A 14,982-nucleotide genomic window follows, 5' to 3' on the forward strand; every position below is an offset into this window, starting at 1 on the left:
CACGGAGGTGACGTAACCATGTGCACGTGCGGAAGCTAATGAAATAGTAATATAAAAAGTACGAATAATTAAAAAAAAACTAGCAAACAGAGTACTAAAACAAGTGCTAGCGTAAGTGAAACACAAGTTCAGAGCAAAGTCTACAGCAGTCCAAAAGAAAAGATGCGACAATAGTACACCAAAAGGTGACCCTACGCTGGTGAGTGTCTGTCAGAAAAGCCGGAAGGACCCTCTGGGGAACCACCGAACCTGCTAAGCAACTAGAACCTGGAGGGGCGCAAAACAAAAGCGTGAGTGGGCAAAAACAAATCTTTTCGAAAACCATTTAGTAAAATACATTCTAACCCCTAGCCGTAAAACCTGTATACTTCCCAGAAAATAAACATATATACGTATGTATAGATATGCCAAACATGCTCAAGAATATGCCATGTCGAAACCTCATAAAGAAATGCAAGTGCTCAGGTATAAACCATAACGATAACATGTAATCTGGCAGCCGGAGTCACCTAACGTGACATGTACGGCTGCATATAGAGCTCAAATCTTAAACTAAATAACTGAACCTGCCCACGAGTCGGAACCACCTAAAGTGGTCTGTACGACAGGCCTGGGTGTAACATATATATACGCTCTAGTGCTACGATCACGTGAAGGCTGTGCGAATAATCGCGGGTCACCTACGAGTCGGAACCACCTAAAGTGGTCTGTACGACAGGACTGTGCACCTAAGTTGGATCCAAGCTGAGCGTGTGGTGCGGGAGGTGAACATCACGTGAAGGACTGTGCCCTACTCTGGGCGGGAGCACTAACACCGGGGGTGCAGGTTATGAGCTCTCTAAGTATCTCGAATCGCTACTGAATGTAAACATGAATAACACTTACCTGGCACTTACCTGTGCGTCCACAGCACCCAATATGCATATGTATATATATATATATATATATGCAATTACTAACGTAACCAACGATGCATAAATAACGATAATGTAATGCATGACATAACTAATAAGCATTTAAATCAATTTCTGGGAAAAATATAGTATATAGGTATATACGGAAAACCAAAAGCCCACTCACTGGTATGTGGAAGGGTCGTAGCCCCCCTGTCTCGAGTGACCATGCTCGTCCTCGGGATATGTATCACCTATATGCGAAACAACTATAAAAATGTTAATTTTATAGCACATAACCAACTTCTCGTAACAACTTCTCATACATTGCTCAAATTGGACAAATGAATATACCAACGTGCTCTACACAACCTCAGGATCACACCCAAATTTTTAGAAAAAATTTTCACCGCCGCACGCGCCGGCCACGCGCAGGCACGTGCCTGGCACGCTGACGGCGTCAACTGACGCCGTAAGGAATATTCCGTCAGTTTTGACAAATTCCGTTAACGGCGTCAGGAATATTCTGTCAGACTTAACGGAATATTCCGTCTCCTTCTCCGGCGAACCTCCGGTGCCGTCGCCGGCGCTGGAAAATCGCGAAACCTGCAAACCTTGTTTTCTCTCTCGTTTTTCAACCATTTTTCGTGATTCTTGCACCAAAATGAAGCCTAAAACTAGTAGAACACGACCATACTAATTTTAAGGGTAAAAAACTACTAGATCATACCTGTCCAAACCTCCCAACTCCGGTCAACTCCAAACGCAGTGATTCCGACGTCAAAACTCTTCAAACGAAGCACTCCGAGGCTCCTTAGGACCTCACCAAGTCACCTACGAGCTTCAAAATCCCAAAAACATGCTAAACTATTTTTGCATGAATAGTACTCAAAACTGACATCGTCGAATCGACGTGAAAACGACGGAGTTCTCACCTGAAAATGGTACGAATTGACTCCCACGAGCTTCACGATCTCGACTGTGACCTTGGTTTCCTCGATCTGCTAAGGTTTGATGGGTTCTTGGTGTGTCCGTACGTGTTCGAAGAGAAAGGGAAGAAATGGGAGCACGGGAGAGAGACAGGGGGAGGGACAGAAAGACAGTGAGAGTGACAGTGTGTGTGTGTGTGGCCCAACACATGCCACACCACACAAAACAACCAATAACGTAAAAGAACTAACTAGGGGCAAAGTAGTCATTTCACATGTACGTTTTCGATATTTCCGGGACGGGATGTCACACCATGAATCTCATTGGTTTTGGAACACCCTTGTCACCTCCGACATCGAGAAGCTTATTCATCGTAAATCCTAGGGTTCCTGTTAAACTTTAGCTCGTCTCGCCGTTTGTGACCACTATTATCAATGGTGGTGCCACCATTTTCTCTGACTTGCACACACCTAGGCCTGGCAATTCCTAACACGGCTTGATAACCCAACCCGACACGACACGAAATTAACATGTGTTCGAGTTGACACGATAACGAATCGGGTCGTTATCGGGTAACCCGATAAGCACCTCTTAAGATAATGGGTTGATTTGGGTATACACGTGGGTAACACGATACATGATAAGGAAAATATTAATTTTATAATTTTATAACCCTAAAAAAAAAATACTATAATAATTATATATATTAATTTAACAATCTTATACCCCTAAAAACTATAATAATTTTATATATATATTAAATTAATTATTAAAAATTGGTGACTATTGGATTGGCTTAAATATACATACCATTCAATTTTTTAAGTGTTATACGTACAAAATAAATAAATTTAAATCTACTTAATAAATATATATACACCATTGAACTTGATGGGATACAAATTCTACGAAACTAATTTCAACGATCCAACCGTCAAACTTGTTTTTATATGCTTCAAGATTGCATCAGCAAAAAATCGCAAAAAACAAACATTCAAAGATCAAGTAATGGGACAAAACTTTTCGACGGTTATCAACGAAAAATCACAATTTAACGGTTATTTTAACTCCGATTTTGATGTTTTTTTACAGCTACACTCCTTGACCCTATATGAATACAATGAATGAATTCGATCTTCAATTTAAAATATTTACACTAGTGGACACCACAAAATCTTATGTCATGATGATCGATGAAAATTGAGGATTTTGTAAAAGGAATAACATGCAAACTTTGAGTTCCATTGGTAAGATTTAAACTTTTGAGAAAGGCTTCACAACCTTGAAAACAAAAACTCTTTCATTTTGCATATCCTTACTAGGGCTGGTTCGATATGGGATCCCGAATCCCAAACCGATCCTTATGTAATACCAAATTTCGAGATTCCCGAAATAAATTCAGGATTTTGGTATGGTTTCGGGATTTTAGTAGGGCAGAAATTTGGCTTCTTGTTAATGGAAGAAGCTGATAAATTCAATTCAAACCTGCAGATCGAGCATACAAAGCAGAAAAGAAATTGAACATGCAAAGCAGAAAAGAAATCAAACATGCAAAGCAGAAATTGAACATGGAAATCCAAAAATCCAAATCAACCAAATCCACATAAAATTAATCTAGAAATCTTCAGAAAATTAATCAAGAAATTCAAATCCAAATCCAAATCGAAACAATCAAAAGCTCTAAATCGTAAATCCCTAATTTGTAAAATCTCATTCGAACCCTAATTCAGAGAAAGCTTTAGAGATGATAGAGAAGAAGATAGGTCAATACTAGAGAAGAGAGAGCTTCAAAGATTTGAGAGAGCTTTCGGCAGTAGTAGCTCATTCCTTTCTCTGCTTCTCAACATGGAGTGCTACTCCATCCTCTTTCTGCTCCTTCCTCTCTCTGCTCCTTTCTCTTTCTATTAGTGGGAGCCAAAAGGCTCATTTTTTTGAGTTGGGAAGTGGGAGCTTTCTTTTGAGTTGGGAAGTCCAAAAGCCAATTGAATTTTGTGCTTTTACTTTTTTTTTTATTTTTTATTAATATTATTTTGTGCCTTCTGTTAGTAGGAGCCAAATGGCTCTGCTTTTTGAGTTGGGAAATGGGAACCAAAACCCAAAAGTCAATAGGAAACCGAATACTTAGGTATTTTTCGGGATTTCAGGATTACCGAACAAATGGGATTTGGAAACCAATCCCATACCGAAAATTTCGGTATTTTTCGGGATGAGATTACCGAACTTCGGGATGGTTTTGGTTTGGGATATTTCTGTTTGGGTTCGGGACTTTTTTGATTTGGTTTGGGATTTTCGGGAATTTTTTCCAGCCCTAATCCTTGCACATTTAGTATTTTGTAATAGACAATGGATGTTTGTTTATTAGGCTCTTATTTTCGAGTGTAGATGTAGTACTTAAACGGCATGTGTTTTAATGTTTTGAAGTAATATTTATGTGGCAATGTGTGGTATGTGGAAATTTAAGAAAAAATATATTTTTCTTAACGGGTCGAGTCACTTTACCCGTTGGGTAAAGTGACCCGACCTATTAAGGACCCGTTAAGATAACGGGTGTGACACGACACGATCCGTTAAGATAACAGGTGTTACACGAAAACGACACGAACACCACAGACATGACCTGTTTGCCAGGTCTACACACACCCAACATAGCCAGGATGTGTTTGCATTAACCCATTGAGGCCTTAGGCCTTTCGGTGCTCAGCCCACCTGCAACCCTAACCTACTGTTTAGGCTTGGGAATTGTTTTCTAGATTGGCCCTCCAGTTTTAGGCTTGCATTGGATCAACCTATATGGGCCTGTAGTATCCCAATACCTTTAGCCCAATATGGGGCTGGTTTCTCTTTTGTTTCAACCCGCAACTAGCTTGATGTTGGGCTCCTGTTCCTCATAACCCAAAAACTATTATTGGGTTATTTTCTTGCCTCAGCCCACAACCCAGCTTTATCTGGATTTGTTATTCATTTAACCTGAGCCCAATTTAGGCCTTATTTTTCTTGTGTGGCATGCAGCCAACATTAAATCATAAATGGCCTAGACAAATATTATTTTTGCTTCTACGATCGACCCTGTATCGTCCGATCTATTGAATTCATTAAAAGTGACCAGCAGTCCATTAATCTGATAAGACATCCAAAATTATTGGCTTGAACTGCTGACTTTCTTTCATAGTCCCGAAGCACTGACACTTGAGTTCCTGAAGTAACCCAAATCCACTACACTCTATTGTATATTGTATTCCGCGTTCTTACAGGTACCTCCTTTTATGAACCGGAAGTTCATAACTAAACTCAAACCCGTAGTTTCGAATTTAGTGCTTTTGCAACCTAAAGTATTCATAAAACAATACACCAATGAAAACCCAACGTTTTTCATGTAAACCATGTCTTAGAACTCAAATGTTCTAACTTTGATGTTTATGGATGTTTTATTTCCTATACTACTATTCACAATCTTGTTTCCTCCATTCAGTAGATTTTCGAAACGTAACAAGTTCGATTTCACTGATTTGGGCGTTTCTTGACCGAAACCACTTTATGTGGGTACAAGAAGTGCATCTCCACTTGACTATCAAAAAGCTGAGTAACCATTGAAGCCAACAATAGCATGGAAGAGGTGAATGAGCCTCCACCATGATCTTCATTCGAAGACTTGTCCCGAAAGCATTACAAACGAAAATACCTCCCGAATGAGGATTCCATGGCTCTTTGACTCACTCTACGGACCGTTAAATCATGAAAAACATTGCCTGAAGCACACTATGATTACGTCCATGAATAAGTACAATTTTGAAGTTTATAAATCCGATCAAATTTTAACTGGAGAATACTTTTCTCGCCTTCTATGTTTCTAACTCGTTCCTGAAATGGCATTGTAGAAAGCAGAAGTTTACCAAATTCTTGGATTTGATTACTATCATAAATGTGAGAAAACAGTATAGACTTAGTTTTGGGTGAAGTTTACCGAATGGCAGTGCCCTGCTTCAGCAAGGATGCACTGACATGCATGCTCTGCTTCGGCAGCTTCGGCAAAGGTACATCGAATGGTATTGCTCTGCTTCGGTAGAGGACTACTGAACAGACCCCCCCCCAGCTTCGGTTGGAGCTTATCGAGCCCGTCTAGATCTGTTTTTCTCATAATCCAATTCCGAGTTTATTTTTACAACATATGGTAGAATTAGGGCCCGCCAAGGTATGGCATCATGCCTGAATCATGATTCTTGGCACCTAAGACCTAAAACTTCAAGAATAAGGGATAGTATTCCTGAACCACAACCCTACATAATCTACTTTTGTCTTGATGGAATAGATCATTGGTTATGCACCTGTTTATGCCCCTACCAATGTCGTTAAGGAGTACCATTCTAGTAGCCAATATGTGAGACTAATTTTGCTCCACCGAACACCATTAGAAGAGCAGACTTTTGACATGGATGGCCTTGTTGGCCGAATCCCCTTAGTAAATTTTAGTTTATTTTTTTAACATTTTCCTATGTTCTTGGATTCACTTTTGGTATTTGTTTTAGTTATGGATAATTTTATCAATATTGTCCTCGAATATAAGTTAATTAAATCATGTACATGTGACCGAATTCAATTAAACACGTGGTTAGGTACGACTGTGGGAAAGTTAGATGTCTAACGATTGTGGGAAAGTTAGTTGTCTAGATGAAACTACGCACACTAACCTTATACTTAAATCACATCTCTAGCAACGACTTCAGGTCTATCCAACCTGATTAAGAGTATTGGCATGCTTCTCGTTGTATGAATGGTACTAAATTACCATTTAAGAGACCTTATATTCTCCCCGTTCAGGAAGAACGTTGTTGAGATTTAAGGATATTCGAGATGACAATGATCATGAATGAAACCATTGAAGAAAATAGAGTGTAATATCTTTGTACCACCTCCAAAAATGAGCCTGAAACTTTTTTTTTTTTTTGGGCCAATGGGCTGCCTCCCAACTGGGAACACACCATATGTGGCTGTCCTAGAGCCTAGTGATTAAGCGGTTTACTTGCCTTGGCACAATTCACTTAGGTCGAACAATGATGCCACGACGCATCTTCTTACCCGAAGTAAAGATATTGTGCCTACAAACACACTTTGCCAAGCTTGCTCGTTGGGGAAATTGATTTTCTAAATCATCCCTAGCAAAGATATGAAACGACCCTCTTTTCATAGTGGATTCAAGGGAATATATGTGGACTAATCCAACCAAAATGAGGACCATATAAATACTTATGGTTTTGGTTGATGAATTGACAAACTGGTCACATGTTTATCCACACACATTGCTGCTAAACCATCTGGCCAATTATAAGGGTTCACCACCCTAAGTATCCTATAAAGTCTGGAAGACTGGATAATGTCGGAGAGTTTATATCGACGATTTTTTATAAGTATTGCACATTTTTGGGTTTATAATTGGACATCGAATTCCCATGCTAACCCCAAAATAGCTTCGCAGAGTGATCATAAAGCACACTTTAAATGATCGTCTGAACATTGGTGAACGCACCAAGCTTTCGGTTTCTGCCTATGGCTATGCAATCTTATTCGCAGCTATGTTAGTCCACCTTGAGGCCCATTACCACCCAACCTTTTCGACATTACAATTGGTTATTGGGTACGAACCTGACATTTCGTACTTACATATTTGGGTGTGCATTCCATGTGCCAAGTTGCGCCACTGCAACATACTAATATGGGTCCTTAAAAAAGGATGTAAATCTTTGTCGATCATGATTCTTCTTCATATTAGTTCTCTTTAGAGCCCTTGTAAATGATCTCTTTACCGCTCATTGTCACTTCAATGAGATAGTCTTCTCACCCTTAGGAGGAAAATGTTGTCCACTGTGTCTCATCTCGATCTTCGTACCGCACAAGTGTGATAAGCCAATACGATGTATTCTAGCTTTCAGAATGTTGCTCCAGATGCATTCCTCTGATCTAGTTAAAGTGACGAGATCATATACCACCTACAAACATGTCTGCAAGGATAGACGTACTTAACAAATGTCGAATCAACATCCTCGAAGGGTGTGCCTATATGATGGTTTGGCCGTCCCTGTTAGACGACCCGATACACTAACAAATAGCTAATCAACCTGTCTCAGCCTGAAGCATGGCAGATCACTCGGTTTATAGGATTTACTTCCCTAGAAGAGGAAGGTTATGGCATAAAATGAATCCATACTCGATCGCTATCTCGAATCATTTCCATCTTATAAGATTAAGTTGGATTACTCCTGAGACTAGAAGTTCTTGGTCCAGTATACTAGTTTGGATGAGATAATAGAATTGGAATGAGATTATCAACAATGATGTTTTCACTTATATGATAGCTACCGACGTAAATGAAAAGTGACGATATCGAACTGTGTTTCGTTGATTAGTGACAATGTAGAACTGATTGGACAACTGAAATTACAATCTAGGTTAAATTCCTTAACAAAGTGTTTTTTGGACCTATCGTTCGTACACTACCCAAGGTAACCCTGTTGTGTTACATGTGGGAAAAGAATCATAAGAAGATGAATGAAATAGTGCAATATAATGCACACTTTATGACACAAGGTTTCTCTCAAACGCCCTGTGACTAACTGCAGTATTATGAATGTGGTTAGTGTTTCTTTATGGGGATATAGATATGGAGATTTACAAGTAAGTTCCCGAAGAATTACATGGACTAACTCAAATAGTTCTAAACCATGGAGAAAATGAAGAATTACTTTGGTCATTTTTTCTTGGATTTGCAGAAAATGAAGTCCTCTATGTTACTCAAATTTATGAGCATTAGTAATTACTTCTCCTTTTAGCATTAGCAAAAAGATTGTCAACACATAGTAGGGGTGGGTTCGGTTTCGTTCGGTTCAGTTTTTTGCCAAAACTGAAATCGAACCAAAACTTCGGTTCAGTTCGGTTCAATTTCCTTTTGGTTTTTTCAGTTCGGTTTTTTTTTTTATTTGGTTTTATTCAGTTCGGTTTGGGTACAATTTGGTTCTTTTTTATTTTATAAAGGGAAATTTTATTTAGACCCATTTATCCTCTTTTTACACCCAACTTATCATTATTTTTCTTAAAATTCCAAATGTGCCCACAATTCTCTCTTTGCACCCAAATTGAAAAAGAACAAAAAAAAAAAAAAAAAATTCCAACACCAGAAAACTCCAGCCACCTCATCTCTCTAAATCTCGACACCCTCAATTTCTACCCTCCCAACCCCACACTGCCACCTTCCTTACCACCCACAGTGAAAACCCCAAAGATCTCAACCATCACTACCTCTCTCCCAATCTTCCACGCAATCCTTCTAACAGTCTGAATTCTCTGAAACAGCCGACCATTCGAATCTAACACTATAGTAGAAGTAGGATTGGAAGTTGAAAATTGTTAAGTTCAAAACTTCAAATTATAGCCATCGATCATTGAACACAATTTGATAAGAAAGAGGATTAATCAACTAATCCCAATAAAACCCAATAATAGTTCGCATTGATAGCTGGATTTAGTTTGCATTACAAAAGAGAGTTCAAACACTTGAGGTGGAGTTTTTCGTTGACAGTTTGCTTCCAAAAGATTATGCATTTGCCCGCAAGGTATTAGGTATCGATACCAATGCAAATAAGGGTACGCTAAAGTGGTTCTTGCATTTTGCATGGGAGAACTTAATGAGTTTTGACAATACAAGTCTACACTGTTGTGGACACACTCCTATTTTCAAGTCCCTCAATGTTCTTCACTTGCGACAAGTTAAGTGAGTGATGACATTCTCAAGTACCTTTTGTCTAACTATCCAGTTCTTGAACAACAAGTTAGAGTGAGTGATGGCTAAGATCTTTGGGGTTTTCATTGTGGATAATAGAGAAGGTGGCGGTGGGGTCGGGGAAGAGTAGAAACTGGGGGTGGTTGGGGTCAGGAGAGGAAGGGTGGGTAGAGTTTTCTTGTGCTAGAATTATTATTATTATTAATTTTTTTTTTTTGTTCTTTTTTATTTTGGGTGTAGAAAGAGAATTGTTGCACACATTTGGAATTTCAAGATAAAAAATGATAAGTTAAGTGTAGAAAGAGGATAAATGGGTCTAAATAAAATTTCCCTTTTATAAAACTTGATCATTTTTTAATATGAAATTTAGAAAAGAGGCTTGCATTATTAGACTAATAATAAGAAAATAGGAAAAGTGAGAAAGTGGGAAGGTAGTTGTACATATACAAGATCATATAAACCAATCCATGCTATCAACAACCTGTTGCAAAGAAAAATGATCATCGTATCCAATCAAAAAGTAAACAAATAGAGAAGTTCTTCCAAGTTCCAAGGTCTTCCAAAACTTTCCTTTATAACCAATGAAATATCCTCCCTAATTGAACCAAATATGCTCCTTGAAAAAGCCTTAGGCTTAGTTTCAAACTTGACAACAAAGTTTCAAAAAAATGAGCATACATTCATAAAGTGTAAAGGGATTCGGTTCGGTTCGGTTCGATTCGATTCGGTTTTCAAACCTTCAAAACTGAAACCGAACCAATAAGGTTCGGTTTGATTTTTCGGTTTCGATTCGGTGTTCGGTCCCCAATTTTTGGGTTTTCAGTTTTTTGAACCCACCCTTAACACATAATGCGCACGAATCACTCAGATTTCGTGTATAATTGTTTCTACAAATTAAACCTCTTTGCTTCTCTCCTTGTTGGCGGAAAATTTGAGGAATGAGTATTTATGTACAACAAATCCAAATTACCTCAAATACAAGGTTTTTTCTTCTACTCGTTCACTTCTTCGAAAAAGCATCTTTATATATGCTGGAAAGAATCGTGAAGAGCTGGAACCACTCAGTCCTTTAGAAGTTTACTTCTTTTCCTCAAAACAGAGTTCCTGAAATCGCGTTAAGCTGCAGTCGAAGAGCCAGAAGTTCAGTGCACAAACGGCCAAAATACATGTAATAAGTTTAGAAAGTAAAATTAAACCCTGTATCGTAAAAGTACTCAATAATTTACCGGGAAGCATAATGGAACTCAGTTCAAAGACATACCGGTTCAGAAGAACATTAGGATTGTAAGGAAACAGATTCTTTCGGTGTAGACTTTCAATTGAATTTTTCAACGTAAGTAAGCATCCTTTGGCTTCTTTAAAATACTTTCCTCCATTTTGAGTGCCCTTGCAACTCCACACTTCCGATGCAACTTTTCTTCTCTTAGATGATTGATTTGTAGCTTGTCGACACATTGAGAACTCCACAAATAAGCTCCATGAATCGAACACTTTACGCAAGCACCTATGAAAGAATGCATTAAGCACAGTAAGAAGGAACGAAAAAAATACAATTATTGGAATCAAATGCGAATCTCTAGGGTCAACTACATTCGTTTTCCTTCTCCTTTGTTGCTAATCAGTTAAGAGAGGTCATTCAGGAGTAGAGGGTTCATGCCTCATATCGTAATTCACGATTTATATTCATGGTTAACGAATAATTCAAAAAATCAAAGAATAAAACCATAATAAGGCTTAAAGTAGGTAACAATCACCAGAACAGCAAACAAGCTTAAGGGTTGAATTTGAAACAAGCAAAAGTAGCAAAGTGCAATTCAAGGTCCATTTGATAACCATTTCGTTTGTAGTTTTCATTTCTTCATACTAAACAAAGAGGCAAAGTAGATGGAACGATGAATGAATCAAAAATGTGGAGAAAGTGTGGTAGAAGGTAGAACGGAGGAATGCGCATGGAACAACAAAATAAAAACCAAAAACTAGAAAGAGAAAACCTACTTAAATTTCTTCAGAGTTTTTGGTTTGGTTTTCATGTTGTGTATCATTCTACATTCATTTATTCCAAATTCTTCCCACCACCCTTCCTCTATCCTTATCCATCTCTCCTTTCTTCCTTATTTCCTCTTTATGTCTAACCAAAACGTGAAAACTAAAAGCAAAAAATGAAATGGTTATCAAACTGTTTGATTCAAATGGGCCCCTAGCTTTCTCAAGTTTAGAGAAGTAGAATATAACTATTAGAACAAAGACCTTAAAAGATATTCTGCGCAGCTGATTCCGGTATCTTTCGAAATAAGGTAATCAAGGAGCACCTGATGGTCGTAGCTCAACTGCAAATTGAAAAGATGTAAACTGTCATATCGTCAAGGATTCCTTTCCCCCCCTCCCCCGCAAGACCACCGACCTCAAATTAAAAAATAGAAACATGCCAAGGTAAAAATGGGTAGCTATATAAATATCAAATAATGAGCATCTTGCCTCTAACAGAAATAGATGGAATAAGAGCACAGGATTGAAAATATCCGAGACACGAAAAAACGTATTGCCCTCTGAATCCTGAAATGCTCCCTTTTCCTTTTCCAACCTATATTAAACACAAAAATTGTTAAAAAAGAATCCGTGAAAATACTTTTCAGAAAAATGAAAAAAGTAGGATATTTATTCCTTACTGTTCTTCGGCACAAAAAGGTACAGAGAGCAATTGCAGGAGAACTTTGAATAATACATCATCCTACAGTTCAAGACAGGGCCAAGAAATGAAAATTTTGAGTACAAATCAACGAATAACGCAATCCTTCAAAGCAATAGACACAAGCCAAATACATTAAGAACTTCAATGCACATATAGTACAATTTAATTAACTATGCAACAACTTCTGAGGAAATAAAAAGTCACACCTCTTTAATGTATAGTTGGAGGAATGATTTAGCAAAGTCAACACATTTTTCAAAATACATTTCATGGTCCACTGACATATCAGTTGGAAGATGCCCTTGAAGCCAGCTATAAAGCTCCAATAGACCTTTCTTTCGTCCACAACATCCCAGCTCTGTTTTTGAGTCACACGTCAAGCATAAGTTCCAAATCGCACAAGCACATTTGTTGCTAGTTCCTTCGTTTGAGCTAATCAAACCAAAAGAACACCTCAGAAAGAGGAAAATAGCCTGTCTTTGCAGATGGCGGGAAGACAGACTGTTTACTTCTGTATCAGAAACACTGGATAGAAATGGAGACCCTTCCAGGCAATCATCCTGATATTCAAGAGGACTAATGGGTTGCCGCAGAAGCTCTCCAAAGTAATCATGGACAAGTTGCAACCATGAAACAAGAACTGACTGCTGAGAGTAGGTTCGGAAAATGAGCCTGATCATCAGCACCTGTAGGTTTGCACCATGTACTTGCAATCAAATTATATTGTAGGGATTTAACACAAGCATAAGTAATAATCTAATAAACTAAGTCAAGAAGCATGTTTCCAGGAAAATATGCATATAACATATTATGTTCTGTAGATTTATATAAATGTCATTATAAAACTACAACAGTAACGCACCAAAAGAACATGTTAATTCTCATATAAATACAAAGGAAAATGTTATAGGAGATATTATTGTTTCCAAAAGAAGAAACAGATATTGACTAGCATCTCTTTAGTAAAGGCCTATACCACACCAGCATCATACGTACACAACAACTTGAGACTTATACAGATGGTATTGGCGGGAAGATTGAAGGATCTAGAAGTCTAGGTACTACTCAATCCAACTCAACTAAGCTTTTTTATTTTTACAGGAACTTAACATTAGAAACAGGAAAACCTAAGCCTGCTGCTTAAGCTATTTTCAAACTGCAGATGCAAGACAGTTATCCATGCTTTGTGACATCAAACTTTTGTGTCATGCTTAGGTTTTCTGCATAGATACACAACCAACATCCCTAAAATCTTCTAAACATCAATAGTTATCTTCAAGAAAGGACTCAGGCAAACACATACCAATAACTTGTGTCTAAAGTATTGAGAGATGCACTTGTTGAAATTAATGCAATGTGCTTGCTCACCAAGGCACCAACATAAAAGCTGCGGAACAAGGGTGATGAGTGTAGAAAAAACTGGGTGATGTTTGTCTATAGATCCACCTGAAGCTTCCGCAGAACCACTTTGCTCAACCATGGAACAGAGAAACTGAATCAAATTTCCTAGAAACAAGGATCTTTGAAACAAAGCATCAGCTCTGGACCCTTTCTGAGCATCAGGGTTTGCACCAACATGAATCTCATCTAGCAAATTCCATGGCACAGTTGAAAGAACGGAATTGATAGAATCAAAGAATGCTTCAATAAGTTCATCATCGTCTTCTGACTTCAAATATTTCCTTATATCACGTAAAACCCGAACAACAGCAGCCGCAATAGACCAGTCAGCATTTTCCAGCTTAGGCTTTAACACAAGAATCAACCTCGACGAACAAGAATGAAGATCATCAGCTCCATCCACCGACCATGATGAAGAACAAGACACCGCCACAGTGATCGCCAAATTCATACAAACACACAACAAACGGATAAAACCCTCCCAGTTGCTCCCCTAAAAAACACGTAGAACTAACAAATGAAACACAAAACCCAGTAAAATCCCATCTATAATTACATTTGTCCGAGTCAGGGAAGTTGTAAAATACCGAATCAACAAGGAATTTCGACACAGCAACAAGAACATTGCACGCCAGATGCTTGACATATTGACTCTCCACTGTCAGCAAAACCATCTGCTTGAAAAACAGCACAATTTGAAGCTCCAACGTACACAAAGTTTACAAACAGAAAAATGAGCACATATGATTCATTCATATGAAATATATATACACGCACATATACATACATATAGGAAATTACCAAGTGAGTTACGATTTTAGTCAGACACATACAATCACTCTCACAATCCAATCCTATCGCCACTCCCTGATCAAGGAAAGTTTGAGCCTTTTTATCAGAGCAAGTCAAATTTGCAGTCTCTAGAATGAGAGAGATAGAGAAACTGACATTTTCAGAGTCGGAATCAAGTGCTTGGGTCCAGAGCTTGACTTGTCGAAGAACCTGAGAGAGAGTGACCAGAACTTCCCTCTCTTGGGCTACCAAAACGACGCCGGATTCCTGCAAAAGGAACAGAGAAATGAGCTTCTGAAACACCAATGAAACGAAACCCTAAAACGGCAGTGGGGACGGAACTGACGGTGTACGGACGGAGAAAATCGTCGTCCAAACGGCACAGCCGCGAGAGCTTCGAATCACCGCACATCGCGTCCGAGAGTCTGGAGGACACGAAACGCAGCGTTTAGAAGGCTGGTTGGGGTGTTCGCTGATAGATTGGGAAACATCAGGGACAGTTGTGATAT

The 14,982-nt window shown here is 38.6% G+C and overlaps 1 protein-coding gene across 2 annotated transcripts; it reads right to left on the reverse strand.

Moving 5' to 3' along the window:
* Positions 1-10,441: 10,441 nt before the first annotated feature.
* LOC137732331 (golgin) lies at positions 10,442-14,952 on the reverse strand. 2 transcript variants are annotated; one of them, XM_068471645.2, is made up of 11 exons: positions 14,820-14,952; positions 14,630-14,740; positions 14,483-14,548; positions 14,269-14,355; positions 13,584-14,174; positions 12,487-12,966; positions 12,258-12,319; positions 12,067-12,172; positions 11,839-11,918; positions 10,853-11,095; positions 10,442-10,711 (listed from the first exon to the last, which is right to left on the reverse strand). In XM_068471645.2, exons 1-11 carry the CDS (start codon positions 14,883-14,885, stop codon positions 10,669-10,671), a joined length of 1,935 nt encoding a protein of 644 aa, XP_068327746.2. In that variant the 5' UTR covers positions 14,886-14,952; the 3' UTR covers positions 10,442-10,668. The 2 variants fall into 2 exon arrangements, with proteins under 2 accessions (XP_068327746.2, XP_088542735.1); XM_088686609.1 differs by having other exon boundaries at positions 14,483-14,569.
* Positions 14,953-14,982: the final 30 nt, after the last annotated feature.

This window comes from Pyrus communis, chromosome 15 (assembly GCF_041283825.1).
Source record: "Pyrus communis isolate YQ-2024b chromosome 15, ASM4128382v1, whole genome shotgun sequence".
Classification (NCBI taxonomy): domain Eukaryota; kingdom Viridiplantae; phylum Streptophyta; class Magnoliopsida; order Rosales; family Rosaceae; genus Pyrus; species Pyrus communis.

Excerpts from the sequence above, each read along its gene's own strand:
- LOC137732331 (XM_088686609.1), bottom strand. The coding sequence starts at position 14,885 with ATGTGCGGTGATTCGAAGCTCTCGCGGCTGTGCCGTTTGGACGACGAT. Across the intron at positions 14,570-14,629 it reads TTGATTCCGACTCTGAAAAT|GCTCAAACTTTCCTTGATCA; the intron begins GTCAGTTTCTCT and ends TCTGATAAAAAG. Across the intron at positions 12,173-12,257 it reads CCTTTTTGTGCCGAAGAACA|GTTGGAAAAGGAAAAGGGAG; the intron begins GTAAGGAATAAA and ends TGTTTAATATAG.